Source organism: Lissotriton vulgaris, chromosome 7 (assembly GCF_964263255.1).
Source record: "Lissotriton vulgaris chromosome 7, aLisVul1.2, whole genome shotgun sequence".
NCBI lineage: Eukaryota > Metazoa > Chordata > Amphibia > Caudata > Salamandridae > Lissotriton > Lissotriton vulgaris.
In genome coordinates this window covers 372,265,633-372,288,425 of record NC_141695.1, presented here as the reverse complement: position 1 = coordinate 372,288,425, position 22,793 = coordinate 372,265,633, and the positions used below count along the sequence as shown (strand labels likewise).

Sequence of the window (22,793 nt, the reverse complement as noted above, 5' to 3'; positions counted from 1 at the left end):
GTAGACTGTGAGCACCCAAAAGTATATGAGGTAGCAGTCGGTGCATTACAGGTAAAAAACAATTACATAAAAACAAATAGATGTAAGAATACTGCAATAAAAAGGCAGACACTATAACAATAAAGTGTCGATACCGGCTAAGTAAAGTGCGCGGTAGTTGAAATTAGTCTATGTGGCCGGTTCTTAGGTCATGCTCCAATAGTGAGATTGACTAGACCATGATGGCTGCCACTAAGAGAGACCAGTCTAAAATGGCCGCCAAGTAGGGGAGTTAGAGACAGTAGTCCTCTGTTTGTTGTTCTTGCTTTGAGAGCAGGGAAGGGCAGTTTCACTTCTATTTGAGTAAGCCCAGATCTTAGCCTTCTGGGAGGGAGTCTTATCTCTATTTTGGTGGACCAATGTGGAGGAGTTATGCCGAGGAGCCTCGTGGGCATCTGGAGGTACAGGCGGAGATTTATAGTTTCAGTTAGTGACCCCTGCCCTTTTGAACAATGGAGGTCTAAAAATGTGAGGCCAGTGAAGTAAATTAAATACCTTATAGTTATTTTCAGCTCAATTGGTACCTTAATGTTGAGAGTGTAGTTTTGCCGACATCGCGTTTTGCAAGCATCGAGGGTCTAGGCAAAAAGTGAAATATTCAAGATGCGGTGAACTACTGGCAGGCTGCATGCTAGACCCCATACACGACCGGGGAGCCTCGATCCCCGACAGCACCGCAAGAAGGCTGTAGGTCCGCAGGTCTGCTCCGCAGGTCCGCTCCCATGGCCCCAGCAGCAGCATGAGGGGGGGGCCACCGGGAGTCACATCCGCCGAGGGAACCTCGCTGTTGCCTGCAAGTCAGCCAGAGCTCCTAAGCTGCAACCCCTCCCGCCTCGCTAGACGATGTCGTGTGTCTCCCGCTTTCCTCGCTGTTAGCCTCTGGACTGAATCAAAGTAGATTCAGTATCTAGAAAATTCTGAGAAAAAGTGAATTAGGGACATCTCAGAAGGTATCAATGTTTTGGGTTGAGAGAGAGTTCGCAAGATGTCCTCTACATAAAGAAAGGCTTTGACCCGACCCATCACGGTTTGTATCCTGTTAACCTTATTTGCATACCACAGCTGTCGAAACTAACATCATAAGCAACAGAAAAGGTAAGAGAGGACATCCATCATGGGTGTAATGAACTAACCTAATTGTTCAGTATCGATTTCACCATTGTGTATGCCAAGTTGGGGAGGTAAGGTATAAATAGGGCTTAAGCACTGTTTCCCTCTCACCCATAGTCCAGTGGAGAGGGATAGCTCTGTGGTTGTCAGTTACATGTAGTGCAATCCAGTCATTTGATTTGCTGGATGAGGTCTAAGCTGGCTGTCATCGAGCCCCCACCTTCGGTGTTCTGCAAAGCGTCAGCTACAGTGTGCTTTCTGTTGCCAGTACCTAGGAGATCTCAAGGGTGGGACTGTTCTATTAGCAGGTGGAACAGGTCTAATCAACTTATTATGGCGCAGAAGCTAGTATTTTCCCAGTCATGATAGCAAAGAATGCATATACAAGTGCTTCACAGATTTGCGCAGATGGAAACCTCCAGTTGGGCTCATCAGGTTGTGGGAAGCTCAACGCATGTGATAAGCATGGACTCCTCACCAGGCACTCTCTCGATGACAAAGGTGCAGTGCCTTGGCTCAGAATTCGCCAGTACACAGTTTAGATGCGATTTTGCAGGGCTTAGCACAGAAGGTCACAGGGGGGGGAGCCATCTGATAACCATTGAATCAACAGTAGAAGGGTATTATGAGCTTCTTTCGTAGCCGAGGCCCATTCTATGGTAGCTGAAGGTATCGACTGGTTGAGCTCAGGTAGCAGGCGACTATCTTTGTTGGGCTTAGCTCCGCCTTCTTAAAAGGAGACGTTTGAACATATTTGTAGGTCATTGGCATATTGGTGAATTGTGATGCTTTCTTCAGTGAGTAGAGTGCTAAGGGAGATCTATGTAGGAACTGACGAAACTTTGATTCAAGAAGAACCCTAGGAGGACTCTGCAGTTTACACAGCTACTCCGAGACTTGGAAAAAATCACTCATTTAGGTTCTTCCAGAGGTGTACCGCAACAATTACCAATAATATGGAGAAGCATCTGGCGCAGAGTTCAGGCCCAACAGCTGTACCTTGCTCTATAGGGGATCACTTCAGAACCTTAGTAATTTTCTCTTTTTTTTTTTTACATTAAAGGCACTTTGTGGCAACAATAGCATTAAACAACTGTAACGCGGTCTCAAAAATGAAAAGGTTACTTATATATAATCCTAGTTATCCCCTCATGGGTATTCTCTTTAAAGCAAAAAACATTAAGAAATAGCTGCACACAGGCGGGATCCAAATTTTACTACATATATTTCCCATTTTGAAAATAAATGAAAAAAGAAACCATGCCTTTTATTGCCAACTGTTTTGATGATCTTTGTTTTATATAACAAAAGAAATTCAGCAAAAACCATCATAAAGTGTATGGGACTGAGACCCATTGAGTTGGGTAACAATAAGGATTAGTTACTTACCTGTAATCCTAGTTCTCTTCCAGGGGTATACTCATTAAAGTCATAAGCACTGAATTATCTCCGCCCATGAGCGGGGACCCGGAACACATAAACAATATACATATATATGTGTGTAAATTTAACCAAAAGTACATAGTACTAAGTAATTATACACATATACATGTATAATAACCATAATATGCGGCCTAACATTAACACATAGGCTAATCAAACCAAACCTTACACGTTCTGAAGCATGAAAATATGCTGTATATAAATGCAATAAACAGGCATGAGCCTAAAATGCATTTCATAGCCATGAAAAACCTTTTATTTTCATCAAAGAACTTGTTGTAAACAGTTATTAGCCTAAAAAGCCTGCATATGAAAAAATGTCTGTGTACAGAAAATCAGACTGGCACCCTGCCTTTAAGGCCCCAGAGAATCTGCACACTTTGCCTTTAAGGCCTCCAGGAGAACCCTGTTCCCATCATGCCCCACAGGTGACAGTTATGTCAGTTCTTTTGTACGGTACAGTAAACTTTAGCAGGAATCTGCACTTAAAACTATATTGAAACTTTAAAACTCAATGCTACTGCTCGCCCGCGGAGGCGGGAGGGTGCTTATGACTTTAATGAGTATGCCCCTGGAAAAGAACTAGGATTACAGGTAAGTAACTAATCCTTCTCTTCCAGGGGATACTCATTAATAGTCATAAGCACTGAATAGAGTAGCAAGCTCATACCCACCAGAAGCAGGCGAACAGATAAAAGCATAGTCATACTTTAAAATCACAGTGTTTAACTAGTATTAGCAAACAAATTTCTGAGTGATGCTTGTCCCACTTGTGCATCAGTCTGCGCATCAGAATCCAAACAGTAATGGCGTGTAAACGTATGCACTGAATGCCAAGTAGCTGCTTTACATATCTCTGACATAGCCACATTCCTAAGGAGAGCTGTGGTAGAAGCTTTTCCCCTCGTAGAATGAGCCCTAGGTCTACCGGATAAAGACTTGTGGGCCAGCTGATCAGCCAGTAAGATACATGACACTATCCACCTAGAAATGGATCTCTTGGATGCTGCCAAACCAGTATTTGTAGGACCATAGTTCACAAACAGACGGTCCGTCTGTCTTAAAGACTTTGTTTTATCTAAGTAAAATTTCAAAACCCTTTTTAGATCTAATGAATGTAAAGTCCGTTCCCGCGGACTTGAAGGGTTCGGAAAGAAAGTAGGCAATGTTATGGATTGGTTAAATTTGAAAATCCGACACCACCTTAGGTAGGAAAGCAGGATGAGTCCTGAGCACCACTCTGTTTCCATGAAAAACTGTGTACGGTTCATTGCAACACAAAGCCTGGATTTCGCTCACCCTACGAGCAGAAGTGATGGCCACCAGGAACGCTACTTTCCAAGACAGGTGTTGCAAAGACGCTTTATGTATCGGCTCAAATGGGGGACCCATTAATTTAGTCAATACCACATTAAGCTCCCAAGGTGGAGACGGAGACCTGACTGGAGGATAAACCTTTCTTAACCCTTCCAGAAAATCCTTCACCACAGGCATTCGAAAGAAAGATATCTGTGTTGGCGATTTTCTATAAGCAGTCATTGCAGCAAGATGGACTTTGATGGAATTAAACTGCAAACCAGATTCAGCAAGGTAAAGAAGATAAGGCAAGATCACCTTTTCTTGACCATGAATAGGGTCCAGACCCTTACTCTGTCACCAAAGGTAAAAGCGTTTCCACTTAAATCCGTAGGATTGTCTCGTAGAAGGCCGCTTTGCCTCCTTAAGGATGTTCATACACTCCGGATTCAGCTGTAAGTGCCCGTACTGGATGACTTCAGGAGCCATGCTGCCAAGCGCACAATAATCCAATTTGGTAAGAATTGGTAATGAAATTACAGTTTTTCTTGAATTAAGTGGAATGAACAGAAGGTTCTTCCTGATAAATCTCAGGGTATTAAAACTAGAAGAGATAACTGAACTGATAAGTTTATTAAAGTTTAATCCATCATCTATAAGTATTCCTAAATTTCCGACTTTTTGACTGGAGTGGGGAGTGTTCTTAGCTCAGATCGCCAACAAGGTGGACTCCAGAAATGTGGTCTATTACTGAAAAGTATGACCTCAGTTTTATCAGAGTTCAGCTTAAGGCAAGTTTTGCCCATCCAATTTCTGACAGCTCTCACACAGTTGTGAAACTGGTAAATAGTGGCATCTACATTATTAGAGGCCGACACAACGATCTGCGTATCGTCCGCATAAGAGGTGGGGGAGAACTCAAACGTTCTGGTCAGGGAGGCCAGTTCGGTTACAAATATTGAAGAGCAATGGGCTCAGTGAGGATCACTGAGGGCCACAAGGAAGCGAGAATGACCTAGATGAAAATGTCTCCAGCATGACTAAGTGGTCTCTACCTGTTAAGAAAAAAAAAAAAAGACTGAAGCAAAGCAAGAGCTTTGTTGGTTATGGCACATTGTTTTAGACTATCAATAAGAGTGACATGATCAACCAGGTCTATGGCTGCGGAAAGATCGCAAAGAATGAGAGCTGCTGAGCCTTAGCTGTCCAGGATGGTTCTTACCTCATCGGTGGTCTTAATTAGTGCCGTCTCTGTGTTATGCTCGGTCCTAAACCCGAAATGTGTAGGGTCCAGTAACTGGCTTACCTGAATGAACTATGTCAATAGCGTATTTATTAACTTTCTACTATTTATGCAGGGAATGGTAGCCTGGAAATGGGACAATAATTTGCAGGATTATCTGGGTCTAGATTAGGCAACTTAAGCAATGACAAAGATGGAGGCCTTTTTCCATATATAGGGAAAGGTCCCAGTACTAAACATCCTGTTAAAGATGTTGGTTAGATATGAGGCAATAGGAACAGGGATCTGTTAAAGTATGGAAGGAGGGCTGGGGTCAAAGGGTGACCCTGATTTGGTGGAATTTATTAGGTTGAGGACTTCTGATACTGTTGTAAATGAGAATTGAAGGAGTAAAGATAGGGAGCTACTAACTGGAAGTTGGAATCCTTAGTAGAGAATTGAGCTAAAGGAGTACTGACACTCAAGTCAACCATTTTAAAAGAAGTGAATTGATTGTAGATTTGTCCAACTTTGTCACGAAAATAAGAGGCTATTTTTTCGCAGAAAGGCTGATTATTGTTGAATCAGTTAGTCTCTGGGGCTTTAGTGAGTTTATTTATAACCTGGAAGATTTCTCTTGTAGAATGCTTGGAGGCTTCAATTTGTAGGGTAAAAAATATATATTTTTCATTAGTGATAACTGCCTTATACTTAGCAGGGGAGAGTTTATACATTTTATTTATCTGAGGAGTTGTGGTTGGATCTCCATTTCTTTTCAAGCCTTCTACATTATTGTTTTTCAAGGCAAAGTATTTCTGTAAACCCAGGTGCAGCTTGTTTCATTTTATTTTGGCCATAGTTTTTTTTAGGAACCACCTTGGAAATAGTAGAGTTGAGCCAGTCAGTATAGTTGGCTGTAGCTTGATTTGGGTTCAGTAATAGAATGGGATCAACCTGAGAGCGATCTAGCCGCATTACATCAAAGTTGGTTTTAGTCCAGAGATCATATGACCAGCATCGTGAGTGGGATGATGTATTAATATTGGGAGATTGAACACATTCTAAGATAGCTTCTGTATCTTTATATTCTGCACCATCCAGATGAAAGTTGAAGTCTACTAATACTGTAAAATCGTTGTTGCAGCTCCCCTCCACCCAACCCCCTCGACCAGAGTATAGCTGGATTGTAGAAAGTCATGTCTTGGACAAGGGGGTCTGAATAGGAAGTTATTGGTTAACTCCAAGCTAAAGGAAAGAGTCTCACATTCTGGATTGGGCGTGGAGTCAGTTTTACACTTGAAGTCACTTTTGTAGTTTCTCCCCAAGCCTCTTCCTTTTTTGAGCAATTTGTCTACTCTGGGCATAGAATATCTTACAGGCGTTGCAGCTAATAGATCAGGAATGCAGTGATTCTTTGCCCAAGTTTCTGTAATCAATATGACATCCAGATGATGACTTTCAATGAATTCAGCAAATTTGTGGGCATGTTTTACCAATGACCGTTTGTTAATTAGAGCGAGACCGAATTTATTGGAGATTTTTTAGAAGAGTGGAATTAGCAATAAGCAGTGTATTCTGGCAGGAGAAATTATAGCCACAGTTGTTACACATAGGATTTAAAAGATCCTGACTAGGATCAATTCGTATGCAGCAGTGATCTGGTTTGTTAAGGGAGTGGAGGTCTTTACCTGACCAAGTAATCCTGGACTCCTTGACTGGGCTATAAAGGCGCAGCATCTCCAGCCCTCGGCGCAATCGGGGCCTGCACGTCGCAGCATGCTATTTTATAGCTGGTGTCTGGTAAAGGGTAGAGGACTGATCTATAAACCCCAACCGGAGGTTCCGCTGCACCCCTACACACAATCGGCATCAATTGCCACAGCAGACTGGGGGAGCATAGACGGGTTTGCAGTACAGGTAAAAATAAAATTACATGCAATCACTTAAAAACTATCTTTAAAAACTAGCAATTCAATTCTATTTTAGGCGTGAAATGCACCAAAGAAACTGCATGAATTAAAAACAGGGAATACTTAGCAAAATAGCTTACCAAAAGACTAAGGGGCTCATTAGGATGGCAGGTGGGCTTTGCCGGCCCCCCACCCTATCGGGAAACGGGACCGCCCGCCTTAAGGGCAGGGGTCCCGAAATGTGCATTAGGATGCGCCCGCCACAGTGCCGGGCGAATACCTCATTTTAACATTGTGGCGGGCGGTGCTAATCTTAAAATGAAAGGCACGCATTTGCATACACGAAGCGGCAGGCACCCCGCGGTGCCTGCTGCTTGGTATATGCAAATGCGGGGAGGTACCACAGGTACCCCCTCCTTTGCAATAAACACCTCGGCCTTCACCAGTGGGGCCCGCAGGGCCCCCCCAAAGCAAAGACCGCCTGCCATTCTGCCGCCACGGAAAGACTTGCCAAAATGCCCACTGTAATATGGCTGGCGGTGTCTAACAGACACCGCCACCATATTAAATATTTTTCGCCCCGGCCGCAAGGCGACCGGGGCGGAAAACAGGCAGGCGGTGTTTTTCACCCCGCCATCCTAATATGGCGGGAGAATTGGGCAATGGATGTCGGGCGGATTGCCTCCGCCAGGCCGGCGGTGTCTACCGCCAGCCTGGCGGAGCCAATCTGCCCGACATCCTAATGACCCCCTAAGCCTCTGTAAAAAAGAAACATATATACCCCTAAGCCTCTGAGAGTCCGGCCCAGCATGATGTTTTATAGCTGGCATCTGGCAGAGCGTAGAGCGCTGACCTAACAAGCCCAACCGGAAGTTCGGTAAGCGAAGGGGAGGGGCTGCTAACCTCCGCACAAATCGGCAAGAATTGCTGCAGAGGACTGGGGGAGCAGAAACCAGGGGGCAGTGTGGGTAAAAATATAATTACATGCACAAGTATTCAATCACTTAAAAACTACCTACAAAAATGGGCAATTAAATTCAATTTTAGGCATTAGGAAGAGGGCTTCTCTTTCCCCCTGGTCGAGGAGGAGTATCATGTCATCGGTAGCAGCGATCTCTGTGCTGTGGTTAGCTCGAAAGCCCAAATGGGAAGCGTCATGAAGGTTGTTCCGTTCTAGGTATTCGGTTAGCTGAAGGTTGATGGCTTTCTCCAAGACCTTGGCTGGGAAGGGGAGTAGCGAGATGTGTCGGTAATTCTTGTGTTGGCTGGGGTCGGCGGAGGTTTTTTTTAAGGATAGACATGACCTCCGTGTACTTTGATGTAGCGGGATGGTGGCTGTTGTGATATGTAGAGGATCTCCGTCAGGATATTTCTGATTTCTTATGCTTTGTGATGTAGAACTTCCCAATCTTGGATGGTTTTTGGATTCATAGATATGCAGTCACTGTAGGCCTTAAAGTCTTGGCTCGACCCCAGGCACACCTAACAAGAATATGTCACAGACAGTTGTTTGAGACAGTACATAAAGTGTTTAAAACTTGTCATTTTTGGCGGTGACATGACCTTGCACACTGAATTTTTCACGTAAAATATGAAGTAAATGTCTCTGAGAAACAAAAGGGAGATCTGGGTCTGCGTCTGGTGGCAAGACAAGAAAGGAACTAATGCCCCTGAAAAGCATATCCAGACCATCTTTGTCGTTAAGAACAATGCTTCAAGGGGCTCCTTTTCCCCTTTTAGTGAAAAAGACATTGAAAAAATTCTCAAAGATTCAAGTCAAACCACTCTCTCTCTCAGCCCTCCCCAGTACTTATGAGGATCCGCCCTTTCTCCTATCCTCTCCAACCTTTTCTTGGAACCTCTTTTTTTTGTCAAATCTGTTTATTGGCATTTTGTTTGATTTTACATTTGCGATATACAGTATAGAGATCAATCAGCGTATTACTGCATTCCGTCTCGCCAGCTCATCATACATTTGTCTCAGATCTATACAGTAGGAAAACATGTTACCGCGCTGACAAGGTCACATATTTGAGGGTCATGCTCTTAGATATGGCTGGTGCGTGAAGGGCAAGGTCAGACTCCCTCCGCATACGTTTAGGGATATCCGGTGTTAAGAGTCCCGCACAGTAACATGTATTTATGGCGGATCTCTTCACTGCGCACTTGCGCCCAGAAGTGACATTTATTCAACCATAATATAACAAGGTAAAACAAACAGTATTCAAACAAAAGCGGCTAATCGCTGACAGGCACATGTACTCATAATCCCCCTCCCTTCCTTCCTTCCCCCCCCCCCCCCCCCCACATCACCCCCCCCCCACAGGTATAACTACATCTACAAATAAATACATAGATGTACATCACATGTCTACAGATCTAAAGGCTAGAAAACGGCATGACAGGTTATCTGAGTAGTAAGACATCACGCAGTGAGGTCCAGTCCCCCTATCCGTCCACTCAGGTCAATACAGCAGCTGAATCGCTGGTCCCCCCCGGGAGCCGCAGGGCATCAAACATATGTTTCAACGGTTCCGCCATAGGTTCCTTTCGGAGCCCTACCGTTTCCTCCCTCTGTATTGCTATCCATTCTGCCCGGGCCCACGCCTGAAGTGAGAGGACCCATGCCTGCGTCACTGGCGGATCACGCGCATTCCACCTCTTCGTGAGGGGGCGCTTCGCCACCACAAAGCCTAGGTCTAAAAAGCGGGAGGTTGCCTTATCTTTGGATGGCATCTTGAATTGGTGTAGGATGTACTCAGGCCAGGCAAAGGGGATGTTGCGACCCGTGCACACCCCCAGCATCCCACCTATCTCTTCCCAGTAAGTTCAAGTTCAAAAATTTGTATAGCGCACTACTCACCCAGAGGGTCTCAAGGCGCTTGAGGGAGGGGGGGTGCTTTACTTATCGAATATCCACGTTTTTAGTTGCTTTCTGAAGGAGAGGTGGTTCTGTGTAAGGCGGAGGTGGGTGGGGAGAGAATTCCAGGTTTTGGCCGCTAAGTAGGAGAAGGATCTCCCCCCCATGGTGGATCTATGGATGCGCGGAATTGCGGCGAGGGCTTGATTGGACGATCGTAGTTGGCGGGTGGGGGTGTAGAAGGACAGTCGCGTGTTGAGGCATTCGGGTCCTAGGTCGTAGAGGGCTTTGTGTGCGTGGGTGAGGAGACGGAATGTTATTCTCTTGTTGACGGGGAGCCAGTGGAGGTCTTTCAGGTGACCGGAAATGTGAGCTTGACAAGGGATGTCCAATAGGAGTCTGGCTGAGGCGTCACAAATCCATTTTGGTCAGCATGAACAAGGTGCGGGACCACTGGCGCCAGCCTTTCGGCGAGCAGCTTCGCTAGGATTTTGTAGTCTACATTGAGCATCGCCAAAGGCCTGTATGAACCCAATTGCACAGCGTCTCTATCTGGCTTAGGCAATGAGACCAGAAAAGCTTCCCTCATGGACGAAGGTAGTGAGCCCTCATCTATTGCTTCATTATACATGCGAAGAAGGAAGGGCGCCAAGGTGTCTTTGTAGGCTTTATATTATTCGGCTGGCAGCCCATCAGGGCCCGGCGTCTTCCCGGTCGCCAGAGCCCGTATCGCATATCCCACCTCTTCCAGTGTGAGAGGCGCATTGAGGGTGCCCTGATGTTCCTTCGAGACCACAGGCAAGGTGACCAAGTCAAGGAAGTTCCCCAGTGCGTGTCTAGGACCGACTCCACGAGCCCTATACAGTTGTGCATAGTGCTCAACCAGGGCCTTATGGATCTCTCGTTGCGTGTAAACCACTGGTCCCTCCACTGTTTGAAGGGCTCCTATTGGGACGCCGCAACTCTCCCTTTGTTTCAGCCAGCTTTTCTTGGAACCTCTCACTATCTTACTTACTATGAACATTCTCTTCCACATGTATGCAGACGACACACAACACTATTTGAAAATGTCATCCCCGGATAACATCATATCACTAAATTCTATCCTCATGTCGACTCAAAATTGGTTAACGGAGAACCATCTCCTGCTCAACGCTTCCAAAACGGACTTCTTGCTCCTCTCCCTGCCGAACCACACCCCCAAGATCGATATCTGGATGCCTCACCTCACGGCTTTCAATGGCACTCCGATCATCATAGAGTCAGCCAAATCGCTTGGAGTCACAGTGGACAAGCACCTGAGTATGAAGACTCATATCAGCAATGTCTGTAAGGGAGCGAATCACTTGATGAGGACACATCAAACCCTTCCCACCACAAAAGGATTTCAAGCAGGTGGTACAAGCTCTTGTCTTACCAAGGTTAGACTATGCCAGTGCAACTCTCTGTGGCCTTCCTAAATACAACTTGGCTCCACTCAGGGCCTCGCTGAATTCTGCAGCAAGACTGATTACAGGCTCCAAAAGTTACAAGCACATATCCCCAGTCCTTAAATCTCTCAACTGGCTACCCTTTGAAGCACAAATCCAACTAAAGATTGCAATCCTAACGCACAAAGCCCTTCACTACAATACTCCCACGTATCTAGCGCAAAAACTTGAATCATCCTGTGGGGTGAGGGCATCGAGAAGCGCCTCTACTCCCCTCCTGAAACCAATCATCCTTAGCAAAAAGAGAACTTGTCACTGAGCCTTCTTTGGTGCTGCCTCTAAAATATGGAACTCTCTTCTCCGGATGTACGCAGACTCTCCTCGATCGTGGCTTTCAAACTGGAAGCCAAAATATTCTTAATGAGCAAATTCTTACCATAAGGGGCGGAGGCACACATAAGGCAGCTGTCTCTAGCTCCAAGGCACAACTAACAGTCACGGATTGTCTCTATTGCATAATATTATACCTTATACGTGTACCACTATTTATTGTTTTAGCATTTTTTTTCTTTTCCCACAATTGCTGTGTATACCTCATTTTGTCCCCTCTTCCAACTTATTGTAAAGAGCTCTGATATCCTTCGGGATCTTGTTCGCGCTATATAAAACTTTATAAATTAAATAAATAAATAAAATATATAGTTCCTAATCATCATTTCCATTAGTGGAAAGGTGAGCAATCCGCAGCAAGAAATCTCGATAAGAACCCTGTCCAATAATGAGACTTTTGATAACAAATGTAAAATAAATAAAGAGCCACCGTCTGTCAAATCATACGTCTGATGAAATTTAGGAAGGTGAGAGTGAAGGTGAAGAGCTCCAAAACTGAACAAATGACAGGCTGTTCATCACCTGGGCCAGAGCCAATTGTCACAGAGAAAGGACTAACACTACAAAGCGCTGTAAAGAAGGGATTGTATTATTACTTTTTCATGTTAACAACCTTTAGCCAAAGAAAATAATGGGCAACTTTTCATGTTAGTTGTAACTGTGACTTAGCCATGCGGAGATTCGTTAAAGAACTTTGACGAAGAATACCACTGGGTGCGCACCTCAGAAGTGGCCATACTATTGATTGCCATTGTTCATTTAAATTGGCTTCCAGGCTGAAACACATGTATGAAAGAAAAATACAATGGTTGTGGGACATCTCACTAACTGAAATGCAGTTCAATCCTAAAAAGAGTGATACTCACATGAAATGGCAAATAGAGCTTTTATCCGAACCGCCTCATTGCGATCCAAATCCAGCAGACGCAGGAGCTTCCCCAAGGCTCCCAGGGAGAGAACATGCTCTTGAACATATGGGACATTCTGGCTACAGGTCCCAATGAGGTGGGCAGTCTCACTACGCAAAACGGCTTCCGGACGATCCAGATAGTGTGTCACCAAGAAACGCATTCCATCCAGCTTACAGAAATCTGTCAATGAGCAATAACATCTTTTTTTACCACAAAATTATGTGTCCAAATTATCTTGCAGGGGATAATACATTAATCACTTCAGTTATTTTTGCCAGTGAGTACTTTCTAAAGCAGACATACAGAATAACAGTTCATGGTTTCAACAAAATTAGTCGGTCACAAACATCTAACAACATGAAAAACAATGCACCTGAAACAAACAAATCACACATAGCTGAATCTGAAAAAAGATAATGTGCCGACAGGGAGCGGAGATAGAAAGTGATGAGCATAAAAGAGGAGCGTTGTGCACTCTCTGAGATCTGAACAATAGTTCAAAGTAAAGATTAATCTGCATGCATGGGAACGAGACAAGATGTGGATTACATACAAATTAATGAAACAGAAAGCGATGTGCAAACAGACGTTTCAGACAGGTGTTGCCTTGAGGGTGGAGAAAGACCAGCAGAAAGTGGTGGGCATAAATAAGAGAGATACGTGAAGTCCTGTAGATGCAGTAGAATGCAATAGGAAATGTTGTGCACTGAGAGGAGCAGACAGAAAGAGAGGCACATGGAGAGAGAGAGGGAGAAACAGTAAGGAATTATAAGAATCGAGGGGAACGTGACAGAGGAAGTGTATGGATGGCGGTGAAAAAGCCTTCCCTACAAGTAATTATAATTGTCCAGCATTATAAATAACCACCTTCTTGTCCTTGTTTATGGTGTTGAAAAACGTCCTCATTCGCCATTCATCAAATGCATGGTAAGGATAAAATCAGTCATGAGAGTACTTCAAAAGAACATTCCTTTGTAATTTCTGAAAAGAGGGTACTAAGTATTCTTATTTCCTTATGCCAGGTAAGGAGGTGAAAAATTTCCTAAATTTCTATTAAAAGCAAAGGGCTGTATAGAGTCTTGTGTGTCTGTTTGGCTTTTGCTAGCACTGTGGTCAAGGCGAAAGGCAGAGGAATTATAAATGTGCAGCAACAAGTTGGGGACTTACTTTTCAGAGACCTTCACCAATGTGTTGGATTACAGATGAATGAAGGAAAATTTCTATAGCGTATGGTTACTTGGGGCATCCCAGCGCTATGGCGCCAATTATGCTGTGAGAAGATTAGGGAAAGAGAAAGGTTTTCAGTAGTTTTCTGAACTTTAGATAGTTAGGTTCGGAACGTACGTGGAGGGAAGATTGTTCCAAAGATCTGATGTCCGAGTAGAGGCGATGTAGACTATTACAAACACAGTTGTCCCTGACAAGGAGAATACATAGGAGAAGGAATGAATATAGAAAATAAGAATGAAACAAGGTCATGTGACGTGTCACGTGATCGGTAAAGGGCATGCTCGTCATAGAGTTGGTGGTTGCCATCTTAGGGTGGAGTGCCTATAGTACAGATTCAAGCAAGGGGCTGAGGATAAGGGAGATAGTAGTGGAAAGATGGTAGAGCAAGATCAAAAAATTGTTTTAAATTACAATAATTGATAAACCATGAATAACCATGATACACAACGCAATTGTTGGAAATTAGGTGTTAGGATCATATTTTATCATGTAAACAAAAACCCTGCTCATCTTAACTCGCCGTTTTCACCAGCCGTTATCATCACGGTCTCTCTTGTCTTTTAAGCATGCTCTAGGTTCTGGCACCAAGCACAATACTTTGTCGTATTGAATACATACCACTTGTTCTTAACCGGCACTATGTTGTTAGGATGTGTTTTTAGATTCTTTGATCTTCTTAATGTTTTCTCCTTTGTTCCCCCTAGCCTCTTTTGTTTTACGGACAAATCTTTCTCAGGCATGTAATACTATGTCCTGATGGTGATCCCAGTATTTTTCTTAAGGGATTTAAACGTCGGCGACTCATTGTACACCGCAAACACAACTCAATTTGCTATTTATGTGTAACGATGTCGCTGTTCATTTTTGCTTGTTTGATCTCCTGTATAGCATACAAGCTTTTTGTCCTACCTGAGCCCGAGTCTTTGTTTTTGTGTTATATGTATTGTGTTGGACGAAGGATTGTGTCCCACTTTATTTCTGTCTAAAATTGAAACATTATTAAATAACTCGGTCTGGCTGGAAAGCCTCATTATAGTACTGATTCAGAGTCTATATTCATTCCTTCTGCTATGTATTCTCCCCGTCAGGGACAACTGTGTTTGTAACTTACCAATACCCAAGGTCCCCAACCATTACAATTGGGTTCCCTTGTTCCTATAAATATGTGGACTATAAGATTAAGAAGCACGGTAGTAAGCTGATGTTTGAATCAGACAAGTCTGGACACAGAAAAAAAAAGACTATCCTATGCATCCAAGTTACTTTAGAAATACAAAGGACTATCTCCAAGGGCAATGGAGATAGAAATGAGACTGTGTTGTTTGAGGGTATACTGTGTCCTGAAGTCGTGGGAAGTTGAAACATTGCATGCCTGGCATTTGTCCAGTTGCAAAGTGTAACTAGGATATTCAGTTAAAATATTGGTAGGGTTATTTAGCATTCATGGAATTTTGAGTTAATATAGGTGCATCGAATGTCTGACAAAATATCGAAATAAAAAAATATCGGAGCAATGATATATATGTCAACAATATAGACATCCTATCTACAACAAGGTAAGTACAAAAATATCGAAAAAATATCGGTCAAAAATATCGTTTTACAAAAAATATGTAAAACTAATTCAAAAATACTTAATATAACATAGTAAAACATATTTTATATTATTTAAAATTAATAAGTAATATACATAATTTAATAACAAATTAATTAAACATATACATAGAATATATAATATACTTAATCAGTTTAAATATTTATTGTAATAACTTATAAATAATTAAAAATATAATAACTTACAAATTCATCTATACACATAAAAACAAATACAAATTTAATGATGCAAAACAAATTTAAAAAATTAAATGTACTTTGAATATTTTTTAAATTAACTATATACTACATTAACTAAAACAATACAAAAAATATTAAGTAACAGAGGGAATAAAATACTATTCCAACTCCAAAAAAAGCAATAGTAAAGGAAATGTTGGATAGCGTAGCGGTAAAAATTACTATTCCCACTCCAGAGAGTGCAACAGTAAGGAAAGTGTTGGATAGCGTAGGGGTAAAAATTACTATTCCAACTCCAGAGAGTGCAACAGTAGGGAAAGTGTTAAATAGTGTAGAAGTTAAAAATAACCTACTTATAAATAAATTAATATTTTTAAATATTTAAAACATTATTTATTAAATGAATCAAAACTATTGACAAATACCAATAAATAATTATTAAAAAAATAAAGACCAATTAATATTTAATATCCCCCAAATTAATCATCAATACCTAACTATAATTGTAATAACTACTTAATTACATATCAATTACTTTACACACTATTCCCCTATTAACACACAACAAACGCCAATAATAAAATACACTTAACATAATTAACAATTAATCAAAATTACCAACAAATAAAAGTTAATAATTAATTACCAATAATATAATTAGCAAAAACAATTAATGAAAATAAATTAACACCTAATTACATTTAAATTACTTCCCACCCTATTTCCCTATAAACCCATAACCCGCTACAGAACATAATTATCAACTAATCAATTAAAATAAATTACCAATTAATAAAAATTAATTACAGCTTAATTAAAATCAATTTATAATTCCTTAAAAATGAATAATTAATTTAGTATAATTAAATTACTTTCCACCCTATTCCCCTATAAACCCACAACCCGCTACAGAACATAATTATCAATTAATCAATTAAAATAAATTACCAATTAAATAAAAATTAATTACCAATTAATTAAAATTAATTTATAATTCCTAAAAAATGTCTAATTAATTTAGTATAATTAAATTACTTCCCACCCTATTCCCCTATAAACCGACAACCCGCTACAGAACATAATTATCAATTACTTTAAATAAATTACCAATTAACAAAAATTAATTACCAATTAATTACAATTTATAATTCCTAAAAAATTAATTAATTTAGTGTAATTAAATTACTTCCCACCCTATTCCCCTATAAACTCACAACCCGCTACAATAAAAATAATTACATATTACATACATAATATACATAAAAAGCATATAAAAATCGATATTAGTAACATCGATATTACTAACATCGATATTAACAAAATCGATATTACTTACCTCCGAAATTGTCCCTTCGATAAAAAAAAAAAAAAATGATATTACTTTCCTTCTATATTCTGTCCTTTCGATATTAAAACATCGATATTAAAACATCGATACTTTCCATGCGTCTACTGCCTCCATGCCCCTCACTTCATTTGAATCCCGGACACGGCAGACACACAGAGATGAGGTTACGTTACTCAGTCTGTTTCTGCTTATTCAGTTTCTTGCCTTCTGTTCTGTCATTGCGCCGTCCGTTCGCCCTCTGTCACTGGTAGACTCCCCATCTCCTGCCCACAACGAATGGATAACCAAAATGTATAAAACCGCCTCATGAGAAATTCGTAAAGTCCTAGACGGACTGAAAGTTTGCTGCAGACTTGGTAAAACCCAGGAGTTTTGATGAAAGAATGACATCGGAGTGAATGTATCTATTATACGGCCTCTGCTCTCTCCCCCTCTTTTCCCCTCCCAGCCCCCACCTATGTCATCCTGTCAACCCTTCCCATGCGTCTGCTGCCTCCATGCCCCTCACTTCATTTGAATCCTGGACACGGCAGACACAGAGACGAGGTTACGTTCCAGTTACTCAGTCTGTTTCTGCTAATTCATTTTCTTGCCTTCCGTTCTGTCATTGCGCACACTGCCCACACTTTTCGGGATTCTTCCCGGTACCTTGCGTTCTTAATGTTCGGTGTGTGATCTAAATACAAACCCAAGGTTGGCTCAGGTGACACGCATGGGGCCATTTGGTGACTATTTTATTTCACAGAACTCCCTCAATGAGCTGCTTCCGACATCCATCATTCAACATCCACCCATGCATCGTTTCACCCAAGCATTCACCCACCCATTCACACTTTGATCCATCTATGTGTGTTGCCGAAACATAGACCATGGAGGAACTATTCCCTCCCCCCTCCCCCCATAGCCCCTGTGCTTGGTATCTGCTTCAGATCAAACGTTCAAAACAATACCTTTATTACATGTATTTGCTCTATTCATAGCTGCAGGACTTGGTTCGAATGCGGTTTTATTAACTGAATGTTTTTCTCGACTCACGTCACTCTCCCACTGTGGATAAAGTGCAGAGAGTCGGCCCGGGAACCTGCACAGCTCGTTAACGGAAGGGTTTCACTTTGGTGTGACATTCCCATAGTTCAGCAAACTTAACGTGACATCTAGAGAGGTGCAGCGTCGCCAGCTCTGCAAAGCGCCTCTTGTATCTGAAATTATCCAGTTTCTATAAATCCACCCATTCACACTTTCATCCATCTCCGTGTGCTGCCACTCCTACCCATCCACCCTCGCATCAAGGCACGCCTATCCAACCATATATTCATCCAAGTATACACCTATCAACTATAAACGTATCCATGCATCCATTCACCCACCCATTCACACTTGCATCCATCCATGTGTGCAGCTACCCCTACCCACCAACCCACCGCTGCATGCAGGCACGCCCATCCAACCATAAACTTATCCATGCATCCCCTGCATTAATACTATGTGCATGTCCTCATACAACTGTCGTTTGTCACCATATGTATATGTGTGTGTGTGTGTGTGTGCATACTATTGCCTTTGACTAAAATAAGCTGGTCCTATTGGCTTTTCAATGCTTGTTTTACATAACACATTTGCCTTAAAGCTCTCAGAAGAGCATAGATTCAGTTTAGAATGAGATACACCCTTGTCATTCATATTCTTTGCCTTCACGAATTTAATAAAACCTTCATGAACAATAGAAAGACGAAGTCAGCAATATTCACTCGTTTAAAGTTCCTTAAGGGTTCACCCTGAACCAAGGGGTAGAAACAGCACAACTCACTTCGCTGTGCGCTCCGTGCTGCAAAGCCCACGGCCCCCCTCCCCTCCGACAAACTTTAAGAAATCCAGGAATGCTGCTGATTTCATCTCAGTCGTTAAGAGCCCGCAGCGTCTCAGAACCAGCTTGCATTTTTTTAGTCATGCCATAAGTATGCGCTATATCCACATCCACCACCACATCCACCACCACTTCCACTTCCACCACCACCAAATCCACCACCACCACCACATCCACCGCATCCACCACCACCACATCCACCAACACCACCACATCCACCACCACCACCTCCAAATCCACCTCCACATGCACCACTACATCCACCACCACATCCACCGCCACATCCACCGCCACATCCACCACACCCACCACCACCACTTTCACCACATCCACATCCACCACCACCACCTCCACCACCACATCCACCACCTCCACAACCACCACATCCACCGCCACCACCACCACATCCAGCCCCACATCCACCGCCATAACCACCACATCCACCACCACCATATCCCCCAGATCCACCACCACCACATCATTATGTGTGTGTGTGTGTGTGGCTCTGTGTGTGTGTTGGTGCAGATGCAATGTTCTTGGATTTTCGTCACAATAAAATACACTGAACATTATCTTCACAAAAGTTATTTACAAACGTTTAAGCTATTGCCATTATAAATTACAATAACTTTTATTTAAGTATTAATTATTTACAAAATTAAAAGCCATTGTTATTTGTAATATCAATACATCTAAGTCACGTAAATACAACACACATTGCATTACAAATGCTATAGGTGTCACATTTGCGAAAGTTAAAACTATTGACATTGTAACCGACAAAGCTATTAATTTTGCTATTTTCAAAACCAACACAAATAAAAAAAGTGTCATTTACAATACCAAGCGCTCAAACTTTCCTAATGCGAGACCTATTGCATTCCAATGCTTGTTTTAGGTGCAGTGGCATTTTGTTTCACAACTGACAGGTGGAATCCACAAAGCTGGGGCCTCCCCAAGAGGCTTTGTATATCTTAGGGACCAGAACCGAGTATGATGCAGCAGATCTAAGATTTCTATAAGGTCGGTACTACCTAATTTTTCTTGTGAGACCATTAGGTCTGGTGCCATACAGTGGTTTGTGAGCTCGACAGAGTGCTTTAAAAGCCAGTCTTTTCTTCACAGGGAGCCAGTGAAGCTCCTTTACGGGTACTTGACAATGACATGTATTTGAAAAGCTTCATTAAGACATGAGCAGCTGCATTCTGCAGTGTTTGACGCTTTCTGAAAGCCAATTGTGCATTGCCAATATATAGAGCATTGCAATAATCAATCCTGGAAAGCACAAGGATGACAACTACAGTGTTTTGGAGCATGAAGAGAACAAAGGGCAGCACCTTCCTCAGAGACCTAATTCGAAAAAGATCACCACTTTGTTTATATACTCCCTAAAAGGAGTGATCAGCATCAAAAATGACACCAAGGTTTCCCACTTTGGCCACAGAATCTGGAATAGAACCTAGTCTTTGAGACCTCCATGAATGACCTAAAAATATTTACTCTTTTCCAAAAATAAGAACCTTCATTTTATTGGAGTTTAATTTCAGACAGTTGGTGGTCATTCGATTGACAATAGCATTCATGCAATTGTTAAATCTGTGTGCCACCTCCTAAGCATTGCCGGGGACCGATACCACAATTTGGGTATTGTCGGCATAAGCTACAAAACCATGGGAGGGGGATCAGCTTAGCCAGTGGCGCTACGTAAATGTTAAAGAGAGTGGACTGAACGATGACCCCTGGGGCACTCCATAAGGGAGATAAAAAGCTTTAGAATGAAAATCCCTATGGGCCACTGTCAGCTCTCATCATTTAGAAAAGAAGTAACAAGAACATGTGCTAATCCACTAATACCAATTTCAGTCAAATGTTCCAGAAGAACCGTAGGACACCTTGTATCGAAAGCCGCTGAAAGATGCAGAAGGACCACAGCTGCTCTCCCACCACTGTCTTTAATTGTTCTGATCTCTTCTGAGACAGAGACTAAAGCTGTCTAGTATGGAGTCTAGTTAGCAGTTTGAGGAAGATACTGTAGTATACTTCTGAGTGCTTTTGTTGAGATACATGCTGTCGTGCGTGTCCACAATTTGCAGATGTGTGGAAGAGTAGTACCCCCTCACAAGAGATAAGAGTGTAGTACACAAGTGAGTGTACTGATCCAAATTGGGGAAAGAGAAGTACCCCGTTGCTACAGGTTATACAGAGCATACTCCATGGTATGCGAAGTTGGGGAAGAGTAGTACCCTGTGGCTAGAGGTTGTATGCCAGGAGTACCCTATAGGGTGCTAAGTGGGGAAGAACGGTGCCCGTTTGTGAGGGTAGTACCCCAAGGCTGCAATGTGGGAGAAAAGAAGGACTACGTTGCAAGAAGTAGCGTTTAATGTAGTTGTAGTGTGTGGTAGGTGAGTACTTCTGTACCTGCTGACATGGTCTGGAGTCAGTAGCTGTTTTTCTGGACTGCTCTATTGTTTGATTGTTGTGTGAAAAACCTTTCAGTATGAGAATCCTTAAAGAGGTCATCATTGTGTTACAAAGTTGACTTGACTTCTTGAGTCAATGGCTGTATTACTCGACTACTCTAGTGTTTCATTGTTGAGTTGTGTCAATTAACTTTTCAGTATGCCTTTACTGGAGACTGTCATTATTGTTTTCTAGTGAAATGTCTACTCTAGAGGGTGTGGTACTGGATGCAAATTGGGTGCTTTCTTTGGTTTGGCTCTAGGTCACATTGGTCTGGCCAGCTTGTATGTCCAGTTCTTCGGCGTTTTAAAGTACTGGGCTGCATTTCTGTGTGCAAGTCCATAGTGGAGCGTGATGCCCTTCAGGGATTATGACTGTTGCTTGTGGAAGAAGGAGAAAGTGGGAGAGTTTTGTGTCTGTGTAACCTGGTAATTTTAATTGTGTGATGTGAAAGCCACAGGACTTTGCCTACGAGTTGTTGTGAGTACAGGTTTTGTATTGGAGTCTGATCAAATGAGTTTTTAGTACAGAAGACAGTGTTAAACTTTCTGTTTTGATTTTTTTGTGTCTTGAATGCGTAGACTTGGGGATGATGATGAAACCCAATGTGCCCGGGCTGTTGTATGACTGAGCCTTCGTGATTACCTGGCTTTCATGCATAAATGTAAGTATGATGCATCTGTGAGTATGCAGGCAAGTAGTGGTAAATCCTCGTGCCTAGGGTATGACATATCATTGACCATTGTGAAATGGTAGTAACAACCTAATTTCTGATTTCTTGATGTGTGGGGAGCGTCAGGTCTTGACCTGTGGCAGAGTTTCGGTGACTGTTATGTGTTTTCTTTTGAGTCTACAAGTGTATTTAGAATGTAACAGGTGGTTGTTGAGAGAATATGTAAGCTAGACATGTAGAGATTTAGTATTGTAAGGAAATATGGTCACCCCCTCGTTTATTGACTGATGCTGCTGGTTTTTCGACTCAGAGTGTATTAAGGTCTGCTAACTAGAATTTACGGCCAGTGCTCTGACCCTAAAGTGTATGGTGAATTGGCTGTACCCAATTTTAAATGGCTAACTTACCAGTGTGTTGCTATTAATGGTACCTTGGTACCCAGGGCATGTACTTTAGAGGGGTACCCTAGGGCTTGCAGCACTGATTGTGTCCCCCTAGAGGTCCCCCAAGTAAAACAAGTCCCCAAGTCTGCCACTGGAGACTGGTAGAGCAGTCGTGCACTACTAAACCAACTGTGAAATTGAAAGGGTTGGAACTTCCCCAGAACATTTATGTAAGGTCTCTGGCAAGCCTCCTGGGCACTCAACATCATCTCCTACGCCGACGACACCCAGCTGATCCTCTCCCTCACCAACGACCCCGCCACCGCCAGAGCCAGCCTACACGAAGGGATGACAGATGTTGCCAAGTGGATGATGAACAGCCACCTGAAACTGAACTCGGACAAGACGGAAGTCCTCATCCTGGGATCTT

At 42.5% G+C, this 22,793-nt stretch overlaps 1 protein-coding gene across 3 annotated transcripts in view; it reads right to left on the bottom strand.

Annotated features, from left to right (window-relative positions):
* Positions 1-22,793, bottom strand: part of HSPBP1 (HSPA (Hsp70) binding protein 1) — a 409,565-nt gene that overhangs the window by 214,225 nt on the left and 172,547 nt on the right. For all 3 annotated transcript variants that reach the window (XM_086930301.1, XM_086930302.1, XM_086930303.1), the window contains exon 4: positions 12,567-12,791. In XM_086930301.1, coding sequence (XP_086786427.1) covers positions 12,567-12,791 — 225 coding nt within the window. The remainder of the gene's footprint in view (positions 1-12,566; positions 12,792-22,793) is intronic.